The sequence below is a fragment of the Mastigoproctus giganteus genome, chromosome 7 (genome assembly GCF_048544385.1).
Source record: "Mastigoproctus giganteus isolate SK-2022 chromosome 7, ASM4854438v1, whole genome shotgun sequence".
NCBI lineage: Eukaryota > Metazoa > Arthropoda > Arachnida > Uropygi > Thelyphonidae > Mastigoproctus > Mastigoproctus giganteus.
Genome location: NC_143581.1, coordinates 59,813,389 through 59,832,000, shown reverse-complemented (window position 1 = coordinate 59,832,000; position 18,612 = coordinate 59,813,389). Strand labels below are relative to the sequence as shown.

The window sequence follows — 18,612 nt, the reverse complement described above, 5'->3', positions numbered from 1 at the left end:
GTGAATTTAAAAACAGTATCAGCTATTTTGAACAAAAATGATTCTCAATTTATCAGTGACTTTTAAAAGACAAGTTTTCAGATAAAAATTTAACATCAAATGTATTTTTTTTATTTAGTTACTTTATACTTCAAAATTTTAAACTTCAATGATAACGATAATCGTAGTGTTGTTATAGGAGAGTGTGGAGTGTCAACAACTTTGACCTGCTTAATACTTTGTGAGAAGGGAAAGGCTTGGTTCAATAACCTCGTATAACAAATATTGCAAGCAGATGACAATGCAAATAATACATAGATAAAATATATTAAAAGTAAATATTGGATGGGCTGTATTATGTTTACCATTTTCAATTTATTTTAATTCCTGCATCGAAATATAACCCGATAACTTTTATTACTGGAATCAACGCGTATCTACTGCATGATGCAGTCATTTACACTACATATAATAATCAAAAAAGAATAATTAATTCTTTTTAATTTACATGAAGCTTACAGTTGGCGTGAGTACGGGGTGTAGTAGCTGCTTGTTCAAAGATTTGCATGTTACGTGTTTGAACCACACAATGTGGTTATTGATTGAACACTGTGTAGCTGCAGTAATAATAAGTCCTCAAGGATTCACAGTGGTTATAATCACCGTCCTCCCATACCAAGTGGAAGAGGCCCAAGTTCAAATCCCGTCAATGATGCGAGGAATTGTTGAAGGATTTTTTTTTTTTTTTAACATAATACGTGGTTGAGTCAATCGGTCTCAGAAGAGGAATGCATGTCCATCCCACCGGAAATTACAGATTTTCGCCCAGCAAATAGCAAACCGACCTAAGCATATACGCAATTACTGGCACAATATAAATAAACAATATACCGTGGCCTCACAGCCTTAGTTGCTTTAATGCTTAACACATACACATAACCTAGCATAATAATAAAGCTACAGGAATGTAGCAATTGTACTCTACTTCATTAACAAGCAATTTTATAGCTCGAAACAATTGTTAGGCTTTTTAGGCAACACGCGATATCTCTGAATAATGAGTTTCAGTCTTTCGAAATTAGTGGACTGCTTAATAAATAATGATCCACATTTAATCATCCTAGAAAGAAACATGTTATTCTGTTTCAACGCATACCCAATAACAGCCCTCACGAGCAGCGCAGTAATACTATCGTCTCTCTCTCTCGAAAAAGGTCCGAGTTCGATTGCTACCCCAAGCTGGGAAATACTGCATGTCTTGGGTGAAGGTTTGCATGTTTTTTTCTCAAGGTTGGTTGGTTGGTTTTGATTTTATTGGCGCATTAGCAACTAAGGCTATAATGAGCCAAGACCATTTTTTCTCAAGGAAATGGGGGATTATTATCATCCCGCAAAACAGGAAAAGTGACCTTAAAATATATTTAATTTACATTCACAATATACTGATGCCTTGTGACCTTAATTGTTTCAGCACAAATTCTTAGCAACCAAAGTCTCGTTTTTTTTAAATCTAAACTTTAAATATCGTTGTGTTTCAGAATGTGAACAATAGCTTTCATTTAGAAGATAACAGTGTTCATTTTTCGCTGGTTTGTGAACTGAATTAACAAAAATTAATATTCATTCAGCGTCAGGAAAATTTCCCAACTGTAAAACAATAAAATGAGTAATAAAAAAAGCTTTGGTATACAAAATAGGTAAGGCAAGAAATTAACAAAACATCAGAACAAACTAATTTTACTTAATTTAAACTTCGTACTGTACAGCATACATTGGTACAAAGTATTACCCCCTCCCCGACAGCGATGCGAGCAAACTATTTTAATATGTCCTTATAAGCACTAAGGATTAAACTAATTGAAGAACAGTTCTAAATGCCCGCTCATCTGTCTTACGCACGAGGTCTGCGCGGGTAGCAGTGGTATCGTCACCGTCCGCCCCACACCAGGTGTAAAAGGCCCGCGTTCGAATCCCATCGACGACGCGAGGAACTTTAATGGGCTTTTTTCACTCCGTGGCTTAGTCGGTCTCAGGCGTAGATAGCAAGGATAGAAAAAACCCCAGTTTCCCGTCCAGAAAAACACGCAAATAGACCAGAGAACACACGCAATTTACAGACACAAATACTGGTTTATGTAATGAATTAATGGGTGACCCTAATATAATATAATAAATGTCTCACACACGCTCGACAGGAGACAAATTAGAGGACCAAGCAAGCTAAGCGAAGCAAGTTGACACTGAAGGGGAACTAAGAACATTAATTTGTAGGGGTCGAGGATGTCCTGTTGGAATATAATGATAAAAGAAAGTAGTATAAACTTGGCATCGACCTATAAGATTATGCTTAAGCGAAACAACTGAAATTTCAATCAACTGAGATATAGCATTCTGTATTTCGAGCTTCGGCGTTCGATTTGTATGCTTTGGCTGAATACCGACACGAATAATTCTTCATTAGAATGTTGTCATATATGGACTCTTCTATCCTCGCTCCCCAACAGAACCCAGGCTCATCACTAAAGACGATCTGTCACCATTCCTTCATCCAGCTAATTCTGTCTTTGGTCCACTGAAGTGCTGGGAGTCGACGCGATGAACAACGTGAATTCAATTGTGCCTACGCCAGTCATCTTCTAAAGGTTCTTCTCAATACTGGCTGTCCCGGGGATCAATATCTCTAATTCTGAAAACCCAAGCTTCTGAAGGAGAGTAAAAGAATTCAGCTCTCACCTGGGACCTACTAACTAGCTCACAATGTGAAAACAATAAAATAATAATAAATAAAAATTCCGTAACAGTTTCTCCTGTCCTCACAGGAATTATTTCTTCACGCCTCAGAAAGGAATGGAACCAAAGCCTTTTTTATTTTTCACATAGACAGCAATGAAACCACCCACTGGTGGTTTCATTGCTGTCTATGTGAAAAATGAAATCACAGAATAAATGACAATGTATTGTATTGTTTTGTATATATAACTGTCGGAGGGTGGCACCCAGACACACGTCTATCTCCACCTATAATTTTGTATCCACGTTGTACTACCATAAATAGGCCTGCAGTATAATGTAAGTTAGTGTAATGTGTTGTTTATGTTGTTAGTAACAGGTCACTCTGCCACCAGGGAGCAGACACCACACAGGTGTGAGCTACCTGGTGCCCGTCCCCGGCAAATGGAGTCGGACTTGGTTCTAATATTCTGTCTGTGCTTATTGCACTAAAAACCACGCTACCAGAGAATACACAAAACTGGCAGATGCTGTAATCCAGCTCCCAATCTACTCTGATCAGGAGCCAGCAAAATAAAAAAATAATAATAAAAAAAAATTTAAAAATAAATAAAATCCCCCCCCCACAAAAAAAAGTGTACAGCTAAATTAGATAGCATCAGTAACAACTGGAAGTAATCACCTCTTACTAAAGACCCTTCTACAATATTCTTGAAAAACAATGAAATGTTCCTCAGAGGACAGTCAAACATACTCAGAGCCCCTACTGTCTTCCAAATGCAGATTTAACAGTGCCTCCCGGAATTCATCGTATAACGAGCAATCATATAAAATATGATCCCAAGTTTGGGATCATAAAAAAAAAAAAAAAAAAAAAAAAAGGCAAACACAAAATGGATGATCCTCTGGGCCAAATTGGAACAGTGGGTGGTTTCATTGCTGTCTATGTGAAAAATGACATCACTGAATAAATGGCATGTGAAAATGACAATGAGCTTTCCTTTTATTATTAAGCAAAGATTATTAATTAGCATACATTTGTACTTCTAAGAAATCTAAATTTTTACAGGGTTTTTAAAACGAAACATGGCGATCTTTGTTACCGCTTTCGAGAAATTGAATTTTCTCCGCAATACATAATTTAAGAGCAAAATAAACTGATAGAGATTACATCGTTTATAATAATTATTCCACAAGAGAAGAGTTAATCATTTTCTTATTCTTCATTCCAACAGTATTTTTCTCTGAACACATCCACTGATGTTCACAATATTTATGTTTATTGTCAATTTTAAAATTTTCGGGATTACAGAGCGGCTTATACTGAAAGACATCCAATCTTACACGTTTTAATTGTATATACAGTATATATAGGAGAGGGGGGGGAATGAGAAATATGTAAATTACTGTCACATACACATATATAGAGGTATATTATCATATAGGTAGGATAAAATTTAGGATACAAGAATACCGGACAATCCTAATCATACAGCCAACACGCTCGATCTTTTTCTCAAAAACAACCTTTCTAAGTACACGGTCAAAGTGAAAGGTCCTTTGGACACTTCAGATTACGACTTGGTGATTGTCTCTTCTCCAATGGAGCCTTTATCTCATGGCTATTCAAAACCTCGTGTTGTTTGGCATTACAAGAATGCAAAATGGGATGACCTGCGAGATTTCTTTTCTTCTTTTCCTTGGTCGGATTACTGTTTCAAAACTTCAGATTCAACGTTTGCTCAGATCGAGTCAGTGAAATTATTCTTGCAGGAATGGAATCCTTTATCCAACACTCCACTTTAAAATCTCGTCCTTTATCTAAACCTTGGTTTTCCAATAAATGTACTAAGGCTGTTCACAAGAGAAGAACGTTGCATATCGTAATTGGCTTGTTTCTAATTCTTCAGTTTCATTTTCTGCCTACACTAAAACTCGCAACAATTGTAAAGCAGTTATTAATCAGTCCAAACTAGAGTTTGAACAGGCTAAGAGTAGAAAACTTGCTTCTTGCCCTAATGGCAGCCGAGCATTCTGGTCTCTTGCCAAAGCTATTGGCCGCAACTTTTGCCCATCTCTGCTCCCACCTCTGTCCAAACCAGATGGTTCTATTGTCACTTCGAACAAAGATAAAGCTAACCTGCTAGCATCTCATTTTTCTTCCAACTCGTGTATTAATGATCTTGGTAAAACACCTCCCACCATGCTCCATTCAACCTTCCATCAACAGAATCTTGATGCTAAGAAAGCCCTAGGTCGTGATAGTATTTTTCCACTTGTTCTCAAAACCTGTGCTCCTGAACTTACTCCTCTTCTTTGCCGCCTTTTTTCACTTTCTTATTCCAAAGGTGTTTTTCCTTCTGCTTGGAAATTTGTTCACATCCAGCCAGTTCCTAAAATGGGAGAGAAATCCCTCCCATCCAGTTATCGTCCCATTGCAATTACTTCTACTCTTTCTAAAGTAATGGAGAAATCAATTAACCACCAACTCTTAAACTACCTAGAAACCTTCCGTCCGATCAACGATCGCCAGTATGGATACCGTCAATGTCGATCCACTGGTGATATCCTGGCATATGTTACCCATTTATGGACTAATTCAATGGAAAGGTTCGGTGAAAGACAAGTAGCTGCTCTTGACATCTCAAAGGCTTTCGATCGTGTCTGGCATAAAGGTCTTCTAAACAAGCTTCCATCTTATGGTTTGACAACTGTTTTTTGTAATTGGTTATCCAGTTTTCTCTCTGATCGTTCACTGAAAGTGATGGCTCTCTGTCTTCTAACTTCTCAACTAATGCTGGTGTCCTCTAAGGTTCAGTTCTTTCCTCCACTCTTTTGCTCTTGTATATTAATGACCTTCCATTGACTGGAAATTCTATCCATAGTTTTGCCGATGATAGCACATTGCATTATTCCACTTTCTATTTTGAGAAACCTTGCCCTGCTCAATCAGCTTCAACTTCTCGAAAATCTGCTACCAATTCCTTAAATGCCGATCTTCAGGTAATTCTCCAGTGGGGCAAAGACAACTTAATTGATTTCAACCTTTCTAAAATTCAGTCTTCTCTTATATCTCGAAAAAAGGATTCTTCTGCTCCTATGCTTATCTTTGGTGACACTCCGATTTCTAGGCAAAATGATATATCTCTTTTGGGGATTACCCTGACTTCAAATCTCTCTTGTCACAATCACATTACAAATATTTCCTCCTCTGCATCTAAAAAACTTGGTTTTCTCTTTCGCTCTCGGCGTTACTTTTCTTGCAAACAGCTGCTCACTCTGTATAAATCGCAAATCCGCCCTACCATGGAATATTTTTCCCACATCTGGCGTGGTGCCCTCAAAACCTCTCCCAGGCTTCTTGATTCCATTCAGAAGAGGGCAGTTAGGTTAATCAATGATTCATCTCTAACAGAGTCTCTCCACTCACTGTCTCATAGACGTACTGTTTCTGCTACATGCCTCTTCTACAGATACTTCCATGGGCACTGTTCTTCTGAATTGGCTTCTATAATTCCCGCTCTCTTTCAAAACAGTTCGAACACGTGCAGCCACCTGCCAACATCCATTTACTGTCCAACTTCAGACTCACAGAACCAACTTTTCATCTTCCTCGTTTATTCATTCAACTGCCGTTTTCTGGAAAAAACCTTCATTCATACGTATTTCCTGAAAATTACAGTCTATAGAAGTTCAAGTCCAATGTCAACAAATATCTTCTTTCGTCTTCTCAACTTCCAACCCAAGCACGGTAAAAAAAAAAAAAAAAAAAAAAAAAGTGGTGTAAACAACATAGGAGCTTTTAAGACGGATGAATATAACCTTTTTGGACCAAATGGGCAGCGATGGCTGTGTACTTGAGATTAGGGATCACTGCGATTTGTTTTAGGGTAAAATGTTTAGGGCAGCCTATTTGGGACTTAGCCCGGAAGAAATCAAATGGCAGTTGACAGCAAAGTTATAGTTTGCTTGCTTTTTTTATTTATTTTAAATGTTTTCTTTATTTCTTGTGTCTGTCTTTGACTGTTTATGAGACATATACCGGAGGGTTATAAAATAAGTTTGCCTATTCGGGAGACCCTAGTGTCAAAACAGTTAAAGACAGCGCTGTGAAAATCGGTGGGTACGGCATTTAGGGTATGGGGAAGCGATCTGTAGAGAAAAAAAAAAAAAAAAAAAGTTCAAATTTCCGCCACCAGGGGAGAAATTGGCACTGTAAACATGAGATGGAATACTTCTCTGAGGATTAGATTTTAATATCAGAACTTAGAAATCTACAGATAATTGTTCTATGTGCTTTCCTTCTCTTGGGATGACATTCTGAAAACGAAGGACTGCATGCGACACAGTTTCGCGTAGCATCTCACTGGGGATATTGGCTACATGTTATTTAATGTTTGCTTCCAAATCGACAAGCGTCTGTATGCCGCCACGGTAAACTCTGTCTTTCAGGTATCCCCATAGCCAGAAATCACAGAGATTGAGATCTGTGATCGGGCTGGCCAGAACTCCGGGAAGTCTCTAGAAATGATGCGATCATTTCCGAATGTTGAGCGGAGCAGTTCAGTTCCTTCACTTGTCGACCAACGTGGGGCACCATCTTGCATGAACACTACGGTCTCCAAGCATTGCTTTTCTTGCAGAGCGGGAATAATGTGATTTCTTAGAAGAGCGCAGTACCGTGCACTAGTTACCGTATACTTTACGAAGTCATGAGGTGTAGACTCTTCAAAGAAAAATGGTCCAATTATAAACTCTGCCACGAATCCACACCATACTGTATGGATTTTGTAGTGATCTTTCATGCACAGCAGATGGATGAGAAGTTCCCAATACTCGGCAGTTTTGTGCATTTACACTCCCATGTAGAGAGAAATGTGCCTCATCAGACCACAAGATCATTCGAGCCCATGTATCGTCAAGTTCCATAAGAGCCAGAAATTGTAGAGCAAAGTCTATTCGTTGTTGCTGATCACAAAACTTTAGTTCTTGCACTACGTGAATCATGTACGGGAACCAGTGTAAAATTATTCGAAGCACTTTATGTAGAGTAGACCAAGGAAGGTTCAAGTCTCTTGACACACCTCTGGCACTGCTGACTGGTAGTGTTTCGCATTCTGACCTGGAGGCCATTGCAACCGCCACTTCATCCACTACCTCCGTTCTGATACGTCGTCGTCCCCCTGGAATTATACCTAACTCCCCAGTCGCTTCAAATTTAAATTTCTTTATCAGTTTTCGACGCCCCAGGTCAGTTTATCAGTTTTCGACGTTCTCTTTAATTGCCATTCCTTTACGCAAACATTTAAGGTTCCGATATTCCCGTAGTGCTGCATTAGCGTTACTATTATTCTGGTCGAACAGTTTTACTAAAAGGGCACGTTCCTTTTTTGTAAGATCCATAATTGTTATTTACCGTGACTTTGGCCTTTCTGCTTTTATCTAACAGGATGTCATTTGCGTAAGCAGTGTGTCTTGAAGTAAATGCCAACATATGTGCAGCGCCGTTTTCCCCTGGTGGTAGAAATTTGAAATAATTTTTTTTCTTCTACAAATCGCTTCCCCATACCCTAAATGACGCACCCACTGATTTTCACAGCGCTATCTCTAACCGTTTTGACTCCTAAATAGGGAAACTTATTTTATAACCACCCAGTACAACTGTCTGCGTGTGTAGCACAGTGGTATCGTCATCGTCCTACCCACACCGGGTGGAAAAGGCCAGGATTCGAATCCCGTCGATGACGCGAGGAACTTTAATAGGCTTTTTTCCTCCGTGGCTGAGTTACTCGATCTCAGGCGTAGATAGCGAGGTATTTTCTTCCAGCAACTCGGGTTTTTCGTCCAGCAAAACAGGCAAATCGACCATAGAACACACGCAATTTACGGACATACACAATGCACGGCAGATGAATTTATTTATTCGGGTGGCCTAAAAATAATAGTTTGGTTTTTGGTTGGAGACACATCTTGTCCTGTATACACATTTGTAAGAAAAATTCCTCAATTCCATATAGCGGATGAAAGAAATTAACTTATAAAGCATCGGCCAAAAAAAAAAAACCTCCTACATCACCTGTCCATCCGCTCCAATAATTTATCACACTACCCACTTTCACAACAACAGGTGGAAGTTTGTTCCAACAATCAACCACCCGCTAGCTGAAGGCAAACTTCAGATAATCTATCCTGCAACTGTCCTTCCTCAATTTGAATTTATGCCCCTTCATATGTGTAGTCTGAGCAAGAAGAAAAATTACATCATTGAGCTTGCTCAATCCATTCAAAGCCTTAAACACCTCAATCAGATCACGTCGCAAGTGGCTAGTATCCCACTACAATTTACAAAAACTGAAGTCTTTCTTGGTAAGTTCTCCTCTTTCGTTCCCCCTCAGTCTTTTTGCGCTTCTCTGCACCCGTCCCAGCAGATCTACATCCTTCCTAAAATGAGGCCTATATTCAGTACTTAAGATGCAGTATAACCATTGTCTTATACAGTACAATGGGATAATCACCTCCTCATTCCTGCTAGCAAAGTCCCTCTATATCATTGACAAAACCGCATGAGCTGTCCTGGCAGCCTGTCTGCCTTGCTCAGAGAATTGCAATTATCTCCAGGTCTTCTTCATTTTCCACTACCATGGGTGTAGTAGTACCACACATATGGTATTAAACTGGAATTACTTCTACCTATATGAAGTGCTTTGCATTTGTCAATGTTAAAACTTTAACTGCCATTTCTCAGCTCATCTGCCTAATTTTTTTTTATCTTACTGCAATAGCTTACCCTGATTACTCTCATTAACCACCCAGCCAATCTTTGTATCATCTGCAAATTTAAGACATTAAGCGTCATCTTCCTCCATTAATATCATTAATAAATATAGAAAACAACGATGGGACCATCACTGTACCCTGGTAGACTTCATTGATAACATTAGTCCACGAAGAACAGTATCCTTTGATAACCACTCTGTCTTCTCCCACTCAATCATCCCTTTACCCATAATAGCAATTGCCCTTAATGCCACACTGCTCCAATTTGTACAACAGTCTTATGTGTAATGGTATCAAAAGCTTTTCTGAAATCCAAGTATATGATATTGTGGACCTTAGTTCTTGAGGGAAGCTGTTGTCTTAACTCATGCAACAATTTCATAGTAGAACCATAGTAAGGGAACGGGTATACAGAGATAAATAGTAACATAATAGGTTCATGAAATAATATGTAATAAGATAAACTAATAAAATATAACCCTTGCATACCTATACTGGTGTGCAAAACTTAAGGACCAACACTAATTCTAAAGGTTACAACCACAAAATCGTTACTTAAGGTACTCTTTACTGATGAGAGTAGATTCAGTCTCGGCAGCGATTCTGGACGTCAGCTAATCTGGAGAGAGGTTAGCACACGGTATCACCCCGCAAACATTACTGAAAGGGATCGATATGGCGGTCGAGGTATTCTCCTCTGGGGAAGCGTTATCTTGGATGGACGTACACAACTCCAGATACTGTACTACTACACCAATGCTGATGGCGCTTAACTCAAGCCAACGGTTTATTTCGATTTTCCGGTTTTAACTGGCGCACGCGCTACTGTACTGAAGTAATCCTTACCCATGTGCATCTGTTTCGAAGTGCCATTGTCCTCGAGTTCATGTTTATGGATGATAACGCCACACCCCATCGCACTGCAGCTGTTGATATGCTTTTGGAAAGTGGGGATATTGTTCGCATGGATTGGCCTGCCCGTTCCACCCATCTAAATCCCATCGAACACATAAGGGACGCTCTGGGGAGACGCCTAGCGGCACGTCCACACCCACCAGAAAATATTCACCAGCTGAAGTTGGCGCTGACAGAGGAATGGACGATGTTACCGCAAGAACTTATCAACAACATTAAGTATGGATAGGGCGGTGCAAAGCCTGCATCGACATTGGGGGGGGGGGGGGAGTCATATCTCCTACTGAGGACCACCTCTTCCCTTTATTCCATCTTTGGCAGTGATGCATCTGTATCATGGCAGACAGTGCTATGTTGCATTTTTGAATAAAGTCCCTCTGTACCGTTTTGTTTCCTTCATCATTTCTGTACTCACGAGGTTTTATATGCTTTTCCCATATCCAGGCCACTATGAGAAGCTACAGGTGAAAACCTGACTGGTCCTTAAATTTTACACACCAGTGTAGTAGTTGAGAAGTTTTGAAGAATCGTATTTCAAATTCAGTTGTTAGTATTTAATATTCATTGAAATGCGCTTCTCCCAATCTGCTCACCATTAGCCTCTATAAAGAGGCTAATGGTTGAGCAGATTCGAAATAATTCGAAAAATTATTTTAAAATCCGGCAATCGCTCAATCCCCGAGGGTACAAGATTTTAAGGAGTTTACTGTAAATAGGGCTCCCGTCTAGTTTCATTTGAATGTTGTTTCCTTCTTCAGAAAAACAGTCATACGCAGATTTTTATGAATTTAATATCAGTTGATCGACTTTCAGCAAGTTACCGTTAAAATTCATTCGAGTTTTCATTGTTTTTTTAAATCAATCATAGGTTCATGTCGGTTGGAAAAATTTTTGGAGGATGAAAATTTTTACACAGAGCATCTGTGAAATAAATGGGACAGGCGTGGCGTGTGTGGCTTTGGCAATAATCAAAAGTGTAACCTTCTGTACCCGATGCAACTTCACCCAGCTAACCGTATCATTTGAACTTCTGCTTCTGATTTCCTTAATCTGTGCGCCCATTCTTGCACCTGATTTCCTTATCCCGTGCGCTACATCCTTGCACTCTTGGAGCCAGACCATTGCCAAATTTTAGAATGGTTGTTATTGCCTTATTTTTTTTTTTTTTTTTTTTTTTTGGCGCATCAGCAACCTTGGGCCATATTGCACGGTACATAACGTCTGTAAACTGAGTGCGCGGTACGTAATGCAGTTTCTGGGTGGGAAAACCTTGCTATCTACGCCGGAAACCGATTCATTCCGTGGCTGAGTTAGTCGGTCTCAGGCGTAGATAGCAAGGTTTTCCCCCCAGAAACCGGAGTTTTTTCGTCCAGCAAAACAGGCAAATCGACCAGAGAAGCCACACGATTTAGAGACAAAATAAATATGGTTAGATGTAATCATTTACAGAGGACCCTAATATCATAATTTGCATAACGTCTGTAAACAAAAAAAAAAAAAAAAACCGAATTTCCGGGAGTAAAAAAACATGCTACCTCGTCTGAGACAGACTAACTCAGCCACGTTATGAAAAAGACCCTTAAAAATTCCTTGTGTCATTGACGAGATTCGAACTCAGGTCTTTTCCACCCGGTGTGGGGAGGACCTGCGAAGCACAATTTGCTATTTGACAATATGGTCAAATAAAAAAAATAAGGTTTAATGTAAGAAAAACAACACAAAGTATTTTAAGATTTTTATTAAGCATTGAAAAATATACAGCAAAAAAAAAAATATTGAAATTATTAATATTTACAACTATACTGAATTTTCATCAAAATATCCTCTACGAGATTTTAACACTGCCTTACCATCTAGATTTTAACACAGACCTGGCATTCTGGCAATTAATTTTATAATAGTGTCTTGACTAACATTATTCCAAGTCATCTATGTGCAAGGTTGCCCATAAATTTTGTGAAGATGGGCAGACTTCACAGCCTAGAATCTAGATGATCTCATAAAAGCTCTATTTGGTTTAGGTCAAGCGATTGGGGTGGCCTCATCATAATTTGCAATATATCCCCCCTGTTGTTTAGTTGCTAGAAAGACCCTGAACAACACTTAGAGCTGTGCTTCGGGTCATTGTTTTGTTGTAATATAAAATTTCTTCCCACAAAGTGGAAGTCCAGAGGGTATTGTATTATGTTCAAGAATATTTTTATAGCCTTCTTTTCTTAAACTTTCTTCAATTCTAACAATTTCACCTACTCCAGAAAAACAGAAGCAACTCCAGATCATGATGGATGCAGGCACTTTCAACAATGCGGCAATTTATTTATTATTATATATATTTTTTTTCAGTTGATCATGTCATATAAATTCTATGTTTGGATCGAATTGTCCAATGCTGATGGCGCTTAACTCAAGCCAACGGTTTATTTCGATTTTCCGGTTTTAATAAAGGTTTTCGGACCGCTACACGATGAAGCCCTGCCTGTTTAACACGAAAGTTTATAGTAGATATAGACAAGGGAGTTTCTCTGTTCCTATTAGACTCAGCTCGGATTTCGGATGCAGTAAGCTGTCGATTGCGTTTAGAAATCCATGTTATGGTCTTATCTTGTGTTTCCATTATTATCGCGGTCATGCTGAATTCTTGATCGTGGTTTGTCCTTTAAACTGCCAGTCTCTTGAATCGTCGAATGGTAGTTTGTACTTCTTTAAATGAAACACCCAGATTTTTTTTGCCAATACTTCTCATGGAATAATTTTCTTTTTTTATGAAAACCCCAAACACGAGAGGTATTAGAACCTATAGTACTTAGTACCGTGCTTGGGTTGGAGGTTGAGAAGACGAAAGAAGATATTTGTTGACATTAGACTTGAACTTCTGTAGACTAATTTTACGGAGGAGTTATAAAGAAATTTTTTTTCAACGCTTAGATCCTCATTTCTTTCCATGTTTATCACGAAAAAAAAAACTTAAAAAACTCTTTCTGAATGACGGGTATTCGATTTTGTAAGTTACAGTTCTACTCCTCTTAATTAATTCTTAAGTTCTTAATTACATATGTACCGGAAAATTGCTCCTGGTTTACGAACGGTTTCTGAAGAATACATGGTGTTCGTAAATCCGGAATTACATTTTTATACCATACAAAAACATACGGTAAAGGTATATTTATTTAACTGTTTTATTTTCATTTTCAGTTTCATCGACAGTAAATATGGCTCACATGGTACTGTTCACTTTAGTATCGTTATTATTATTGTATACTACAGTTGTTTCGGCTGGATCTTCATGTCCACCACCTGAAGAAATACGACCTTGTTTCTGCACTTCAATATTCGAAAATGGAGGCTACACCATTATCATTTGCTCTGGAATTTTTCACGCTGACCAGTTATCAAGAGCTACTCGGGCAATGAAAAGTCTTATCATTGATCGATTTCTGCTGATGAATTCTTTCAATTATACCACACACTCACATTTAGGTGGTAGTCTTCCTACTAGCTGGTTGGCGTCTGTGAGAGTTAAGGAAATTGAAATCCAGAACAGTGCCCTTTCGAATTGCTTCCTATGTGAACAGCCAATGATTGGTCAAGGTGACTTTTTAACGACTCTAGTAGCAACACGATGTTCATTACATGGCCACTTATGTTCAGTTTGTAATCATCGCACAGCGTCTGTACCAACAAGAGAATTGCAGAGGACTCCCAAACTAAAATATGTGGATTTATCATATAATTCTATTACTCATATCGATGGTTTTGCATTTCCTGGTAACCTTGAGGATTTGAAAAAAATTATTCTCTCCAACAATAAAATACGCCATGTTCATGATAACGCCTTTTCCAACCTACCCCAGCTGATGGAATTGGACTTATCCAGCAATGAAATTTCTGCTATTACTCGCAGGGTATTTAAACCTGAAGAGCAAAACCTAAGGATCCTTGATCTGAGGTGAGTTTTTTTTTTTTTTTTTTTTTACAAATTTTCCTTTGTAAAAGAAACCTTCTGTGGGGTTATTAATAGCTTCGCTTTCCACGGGTACTGTCAAGTCCCGACAGAGCAAAACTCTTGTAGAGAGGAGATTTCATCTCAGTGGACAAGCCTTCTTTACACATTTGGTCAATAAATTCGCACAAGCCGGACTGGAAAGCGTGCGATCATAGCTAATTGGTTAGTTTATACTACTACTATCTCCTGAAATTCGCTTTACATTTTCTGTCCATAGTTTAGGAACTTGCATCTAGTAAGGTGCAATGACTTTTACAGTAGCCAGATACAGGTCCATGCTCGAACAGACATGTGAGAAATTTACTTGCATGTTATTCAACTGGGCAATAGCTTCCTACTCAAGAGCTGAATAGCAATCACAAATCCTGGCAATTAAGATTTTGCTGTCTTTAATTAGAACCCCTGACTATTGTTGTTATTTGTTTTTTTTTAGGAGCATTAGCACCTAAGGCCATATTGCTCCGGGGATATGCGGTGGTCATTCCCTGACCTTTCCGCATCCTCCGTATTTGGTGGTGATGGGCTCGAACCCCGGTCTAATCAAGAAGCGTGTGCTACCACTGCTGGCTCCTGCCCACCTGGCTACGGAGGCGCCCTCCCTGACTAGAATGTCGACAACCATTTAGTGGCTGTTATCTGCAGCTTATTAAATAGGTTATTACTTGGAGTCCAAATAGTGGAATGATTTCTCTGCTTTTATAACGGGCTCACCAACGGAAAACGCTGCTACGTTTGTAGCATTGTTCAAGTTAAATGTCATGCAGTCGAGGTTTCCTATGTTGAACCAGCTGGTCGCAGATTTCCATAAAGGCACGTCGCGATATGGCCACGAGCGGCATAGTAATTGTGTTTAATGTCAGTAAGCTGCATTTATTCTAAAGGTCTCGATTTGTCTGTCGTCTAGGCAGTAGCGAAACTATAAATTCTGTCCCCCCCCCCATGCTTGTTAAAACGTTACGTATTAGCAGGGCTCACCGCGGTGGCGAACATGACAGCATAACAGTTTCGCCACTGTCTGTGAGTAATAAACTGAAATTTTTTCACTGGGGAAATACCATTAGCTCTTGACTCTAACATAACACTGGTGTTCAAACAGAGAACAAGCGAAAAACATCAAAAACTTTACTAGAATTTGACAAAATGCTAATGAGACATTCGTTACAACGAATGTCTCATTAACATACTTTCGATATGAAATTAGACTTATTGAAATGAATTTATGGGCAGCCAAAATTGGCGCACATATGATCCATTAAAATATACCCTAAGAAGGGTTATGATATCGATGGGTAACAATATAGATGTAATATTTGCTTAAGCCGGAATGAGACTCTTAATTTCCATTCCCGCACAAGGACTGACACAAGTCAGCAAGATGCTGGAGGAGGCCAGTAACTGGCAACCCTTCTCCCTAGAGAATCCCACGCATACTCTGTTGGATTGAGGCCTGGAATCTAATTGGACATTCCATATAAGGACCTCATACTGATACCTTAAACCCTTTAGGTTCCCTCGGGGGGGGGACACAGGGAGAACTGTACAGCCAGTCACAGTGATTCCAGTCCACACAATTAACTTCCTTCGAACTATCTTCTCCCGTGTTAGTGGAATGGAACTGGTTCCCCGTTAAGATGAGAGTGCTTTGAGCTGCACCTCGAAGACCATCATGGTCCAATTCTCATAGTTCCAGTCTGCATACGGTCGGTTCCGATTCAAGCCTGCTGTTATCTATAGTATCAAGGTACATAATTGGTTTTCATGCATAAAGATCCCTCTCGTGAAGTCTTCTACAGTATGCACGCAAGCTCTGTCCACTAATGGACTATAAATTTACGGACCAAAGATTTATAGGTTAGTGCAATTGCATCAGTTTAAACTGATGCAATTGCACTAACCTATACGTTAGTCATTCTGCCATATAGCTTGAGGCTCTTGCCCTTAAATACTTTTATAGTTAACACAAGCGTTGTTCAAAAATTTCGTATTTCGAGTATGAAAGATCATGTGCATTTTTTTTTCTTTTCTTTCTTTTTTTAATCGACTTACTTCCCACTGCCTGATATTTACATGGCTTAAAAAGTTCCGATTCTACTTTTGAAAAACTATCAAGAGAACTAGCTCTGGTGAAGATTTGAGTGTACATCTAATATTATGCATTTTTGTTGATAATCAGTGACATCAGAGGATTTAAGTTTTCTCCATTTCTGGTCCCCTCTTAGCATCATTCACACAAATGCTTATATAAAAAAGGTACACTAGGGCAACCATAAATTTTACTAGACATTAAATGCATATACAATTGAAACCAAAATCTTAATTTCTTAGTAGTCAGAATACAAACTTTTTTAATAATTCTCATAGAATAAATAATTGAAATTTTAGTGAGTATACCAGTCATTTATAAAACATATTTTTATATGACAGCTGGAATTCACTGACAGTGTTACCAACTGACATGTTTCAGAACATGGCATCACTCAAAGAACTCAAGTTAAGTCATAATCTTTTAGAAGTACTTCCAGGAGAGACATGGATGCAGATCCCAACAAGTGTGGAGAAAGTTGATGTAAAAGGTAAATTTTTCACATTATATCTCAACTTACGCTATTTAGTGCATTTTTTCAGAAACAGATAATCACAGGAAGGAGTATGCAATATACAGAAAAGTGAAAACAGAGGTTTATTTTAATTCCCCCAAATTAGATAAATCAAGCGTGATCCTAAGGTACAGAGAGCAGAGATACAATCATTGGTGTTAGTGCCCCCTTACGACGATTTTGATGAAATTATTTATTTATTTATATAGTAGGCTCGTAGCCTATCACCCATTTAACATCCCCTGCTCCAATGATCAGCTTGAAATCAACAGCAGAGTGCCCTCTATTGGGGATCATAATTCGCACAAGCAACATTTGAAAAAGTTTCCACTTTAATCTATATTTAATTATCTAATGTCACAGGACAAATCCACAATTTTTTTGAAACAAAAAAAAAAAAAAATGAAAACCGTCTTTATAAATAAAAAAAAAAGCAAAGAGATGGAAACTAGAAAAAAAGTAACACTTTTTCAAGACAAATACAAATTTTTTTTGTATAAACTGCGACGTATGGATATCATTGGGATGGACAGCACTACCAGAACTACTCTACTAACTGAATTACCAATAGGTCTTCATTTAAAAGAAATCTTCACTGTAGGGTACTTGCTCACATGACTCCTTGCAGATACACTTAACTTTCAACACATAATTGTCTACGTGATGAAGAACATACCTGTGTTGTTGATAATTCAGTTGATAAAGCGATGGTACCTGCAGACTGACGGCTCAACTATCTATCGATAAAGATATATATATATATATATATTTTTTTTTTTGCGCATTTTATAATTTTTTCATGACAGGTTTGATATGATATGGACACACAATTTTGAACAAGCATGTTGCCACATGACCACGGCGGGCTAATATCAATTTAAAGAATTCATGGTTATACTGTAGTAACGAAAATAATAAAAACAGTGCGAGGGGGGGGTCCCACACTAGGATTTCGTTTGTCTCCCCCGCGCTATCATTTGCTATTCATTTCTTAACTACTGTAGACTCTTAACGACGCTAGTCACACAGAAATATAATTTATTACTAGTGACTGGTTAATTTATTTAGCAGATCTACTGTTTAAAAATAGAAAAAATGAAATAAAATAAATTAAAAACAACAAAATAAAAAAGATACATAAATCACTATGTACAATTGTTATAAAATTATAAAAAGACATCTATTTCAATTAAAAGTTCACAATATATAAGAAAATCATACAGGAAGCTTCTGACAGTATGTACCACTGTTCACAATGTAGAACGGTCTCGAAAAATCAATTCTGGTTTATTCATTTTTATTAACGTCTTGATTTAGAGTGTACTGCGAATTGGAGGGGCTGCTTCAAGTCATCTATGCATATCACCAGCTTTATCAATGACTTGGGAATTTCAAGGGTCTATCTCTGCTGACCTTGCGAAAATTGACATGCCACTGGCCTACAGAAATGCACGTGGAATAGTGGCACAGATCACAATCTGTCCCCGAGTCGATTAATTGCTTCACTAGAGTAGCTAGGGTTCAGTCTATGCACTGAATTTTGGGGCACTACAGCGCGAAATGCATAGAAAAAAGAGACTTCAGAAAATATGGATACCCATCCGAAGTATT

General features: G+C 38.4%; 1 protein-coding gene across 1 annotated transcript in view; it reads left to right on the top strand.

The window, feature by feature from the left end:
* The window catches only part of LOC150082940 (uncharacterized), a 32,838-nt gene that overhangs the window by 10,813 nt on the left and 3,413 nt on the right, over positions 1-18,612 (top strand). The window contains exons 2-3 of the mRNA XM_090377684.1: positions 13,594-14,347; positions 16,829-16,977. Coding sequence (XP_090233810.1) covers positions 13,611-14,347; positions 16,829-16,977 — 886 coding nt within the window. The 5' untranslated portion in view covers positions 13,594-13,610. The remainder of the gene's footprint in view (positions 1-13,593; positions 14,348-16,828; positions 16,978-18,612) is intronic.